Source organism: Otolemur garnettii, unplaced genomic scaffold (assembly GCF_000181295.1).
Source record: "Otolemur garnettii isolate 467f Iridium unplaced genomic scaffold, OtoGar3 scaffold00449, whole genome shotgun sequence".
Taxonomy (NCBI): domain Eukaryota; kingdom Metazoa; phylum Chordata; class Mammalia; order Primates; family Galagidae; genus Otolemur; species Otolemur garnettii.
The window spans coordinates 16213-20158 of record NW_003852844.1 but is presented as its reverse complement, the minus strand read 5'-3'; the positions used below and the strand labels follow the sequence as shown (position 1 = coordinate 20158).

The 3946-nt window shown below is 35.6% G+C and overlaps 1 protein-coding gene across 1 annotated transcript in view; it reads right to left on the bottom strand.

Annotated features, from left to right (window-relative positions):
- The window catches only part of LOC100958689 (heterogeneous nuclear ribonucleoprotein C-like 3), a 12709-nt gene that overhangs the window by 4462 nt on the left and 4301 nt on the right, over positions 1-3946 (bottom strand). Inside the window, exons 3-5 of the mRNA XM_023509149.1 lie at positions 3472-3546; positions 2490-2655; positions 1512-1718 (exon numbers count right to left, since the gene is read on the bottom strand). Coding sequence (XP_023364917.1) covers positions 1512-1718; positions 2490-2655; positions 3472-3546 — 448 coding nt within the window. The remainder of the gene's footprint in view (positions 1-1511; positions 1719-2489; positions 2656-3471; positions 3547-3946) is intronic.

The window sequence follows — 3946 nt, the reverse complement described above, 5'->3', positions numbered from 1 at the left end:
TGTCAACAGATATATAAGATAACACCAAGACTCCGGTGCTTATGACAAAACAATCTCTTTAGACAGAGTGCATTCTATTTTTACAGTGTCAATGGCTATATAAATTGGGCATAAATTCCTTGAAAAGTGAGTCTTATTTTATTCATTTCTATATCAAGACTTTTCCCATACCTAATGCTGACGGATACATAATCACTGTACAATAACCAATTGTTGGCTAAATAAAATAAGATTTATAATATCAAATACTTTCATCTCAACAAGCAGTTTTTGTGATTATCTTTGCTACATAGATTATGGAATAGTATCTTTGGCATTAAAAATATTATTATTAAAAACAAAAATAAATAGTTGAACTGAAAAGCTTTTGCACAGAGAATGAAATAATCAACAGAATAAAATAGAGAATGGGAAAAAATATTCACAAACTATACATCTGACAAGGCACTACTATCCAGGATCTACCAGAAACTCAAATCAATCAGCAAGAATAAGACAAATAATCTCATTGAAAAATGAGCAAGTGACATGAACAGACATTTTTCAAAAGAAGAGATGCAACTGGGCAGCAAACATGAAAAAATGCTCAAAATCATTCATCATCAGAGTAACTCAAATTTAAATCACAATGGGACATCATTTTACTCAAGTCATAATGAGCATTATTAAAAAATCCAAAAATAATAGATGTTGGCACAAATGCAGTGAAAAGGGAATGTTTGTACACTGTTAGTGGGAATGTAAATTAGTACAACCTCTATGGAAAACAGTATGGAGGTTCCTCAAAGAACTAAAAGTGGCTCGGCATCTGTGGCTCAAGTGGCTAAGGCGCCAGCCACATACACCTAAGGTGGTGGGTTCAAATCCAGCCCATGCCCAACAAACAAGAATGATGGCTGCAACCAAAAAATAGCCAGGCGTTGTGGCAGGCGCCTATGGTCCCAGCTACTTGGGAGGCTGAGGCAGGAGACTTGCTTAAGCCCAGGAGTTGGAGGTTGCTGTGAGCTGTGATGCCACGGCACTCTACCCAGGGGGACAGCTTGAGGCTCTCTCTCAAAAAAAAAAAAAAAGAAAGAAAGAACTAAAAGTAAATCTATCACTTGAGCCAATAATCCCACTAGGAGTCAGGGAAGAATAGATAAAGAAAATGTGGAATACTCAGCCATAAAAAGAATAAAGTAATGTCTTTTGCAGTAACTTGAGTGAAACTGGAGGCGATTATCCTAAGTGAAGTAACATAGGAAAGAAAAACCAAATACCACATGTTCTCACTTATAAGAGGAAGCTAAGTTATGGATACGTAGGGGCATATTGAGTTGTACAATGGAAACTGGAGACCCAGAAGAGGAAAAGGTTGGGGAGAAGAGAAGAAAATCTACATATCAGATGCACTGCACAGTACTTGGGAAACAGGTACACTAAAAACCCAGACGTCATCATTATAAAAATTCATCCATGTAACCAAAACCACAAGTACTCCTAAGTCTTTATATCAAGCCCACATGAATCACCTGGGTGGAAGAGAAGCCTCCATTGAAATTCATCTGTTGGGCGACCCACTGCACAACTAGCATAGGTGAGGTCAGGAATCTCCCGGGAAATGACAGCTAACAGCACATAGCAAGTCTTCTCTTGCTCAACAGAAGGCACATGAGGAATAAAGGGTGGAGATTCTTCTGTCTTGGGTTTACTTTCTCCTTCCCAGTATATAACATTATCTGAGAAAAAGGAAAAATTTCCACATAGTCCCTATGAATTACATTGGTTACATATAAGAAGAATACAAATTCCATTCTTGGCTTTTATATGGGCTGAATCATGTCCCCCTAAATTTTATATACTGAAATCTTAAACCCCCACTACCTGAGAATGTGACTGTATTTGGAGATAGGACCCTTAAAGAGGTGATTAAACTAAAATGAGACTGTTAGGGTAGGCTACAACCCAATCTGACTGATGCCCTTATAAGAAGTTTGGACATACACAAGGGACATCAGGGATGCATACACATGGAAAACTGTGTGATGACAGAGGAAGATGGCCATCTACAAGCAAAGAAATAACACTTGCTGACACCTTAATGCTGCACTTGTAGCCTCCAGAGCTGGGAGGAATTAAAGTTTTGTTGTAGAAGTTATCCAGTCTGTAGTATTTGGTTATGACAGCCACAGCAAATGAACACATCCTTAAACAGTAACTTCCTAAGGTCAAGGTAGTATGTGAAGAAGTTTGAAAGTAATTGTTATTGCCCATGACATGGTCGCCATGCTTGATTATCTTGACTTTTACTCATTTGAGAAAAAACTAGCATAAATGAGGAAGAGGGAAATGTAAAATATATAATAATCTTTAAAGATAAAGAACCCCTGATAAATCCCAGAAAAGAAACAGAAACATACTGGTGAAGAGAGAGCTCCTACATGATTGTTTAGTAAATGTTTTGTTTTCAAGATCATCTCCATCAGCAAAAATGAATAATAATACTTAACTGATTTTTGTAGCAGATTGATCCAGAGTCTGGAGCAAAACTTCCACTTGCTTCTCTTTTCCAGCTAATGCCAAAACATACGCTAGAATTGCCTGGTTATAAGCATTAGTGACACCACTTGCCAATGCTTCCTCTAGGCAAAAGAGCCCATTTCGTAGAGCAGGAAACTAGTCAGGAAGAATAATAATATATATTAAAATGATACCTAAATATTTTATTAGCTTGTTGAATACTTAAATTAATCATGATTTATAACATCTTTGAAGTATATTTTCTATACTTTTATATTTTATACATCTTTGAAGTATATCTATTCACAAAGACACATGTGTATTATTCTTCAAAATATCATTAAAATAAATTTGTAATGTCACCATTAGTGAGAAATCAAATTTAAGTGGTAAGAAAGGTATGAATGTCTCCTATGTGGAAAGCATACAGATTTATTTTTAAACCTATAATATTTTACTCTAATTCCTAAAAACAGAAACTTGTATTTCTGAAGATGACTTGCAAGATATTATAATGACCCTGAAAATTCCTAGCATCTTAATTTAGGAATAACATTTTGGAATCAGATAATCTAACCCATGGATTGAGAAGTAGCCTAGATAAGCCTCACAAGTTGAAATTGTTACTCACTGATTGGTTAGAGAGAAGGAGAATCCTAGGTTATGGTTTTACTTAGAACAGGGCTTGTTAATCTGAAATTCATGGCTGAACTTCAGGAGATGTTGAATCCCTGAAATTGTAGGAATAAATTGTGTATGTGTGCATATGTGTATTCTCCCTGGGTAAAAACCCAGCAATGTTCATCAAAGGTCTATCAAGCTAAAATGTTTAAACAGCATTATTTTAAAGGTTGATAATGAAATGTTCTGTGTATGCTGCATCCAGTTTTAGAATATCAATTCACTCTGAATTTACAGCCTATTTCATGCGTATTCAGCTGACTGAAACTAGAAGATGATGGGAATACACACAGTGAAATTGAGCCCAGCTTCAAAGAAGGCCCCAACAGTAAGTGCCATCAGTAGAATACCCTCTTCATCTCCACTCTAAAAACAAAGAAACAATGAGTCAGATGGCATGGCACAGTGAAAAGGAGCAGATAATATCCTGAAGTGAAACTAGTGATAAAAGAAATACTGAGAATAAATGCTATTATTCATAAAAGCACTGAACATCTATCTAATTTTTATATTAGACTGTTAGTAGCTAGGCTATCTGAGCAAGAATCTATTCAGCACCATATTATAATGAAATAAAAACAATACAATTAATTCAAGTATAATAAGTGATGTATATAATCATACTTATGTGGCCTGGCATTAAGCATGCCTTATAAGTAATTCACAGCACTCTATCAGCTCTATTTCATGTTAATTCAAAAAATGCCAATAAAGAATTCTGATGAGGTATAACAGAAAGTGGCTGTGAAACTTCCTGAAAATCCCC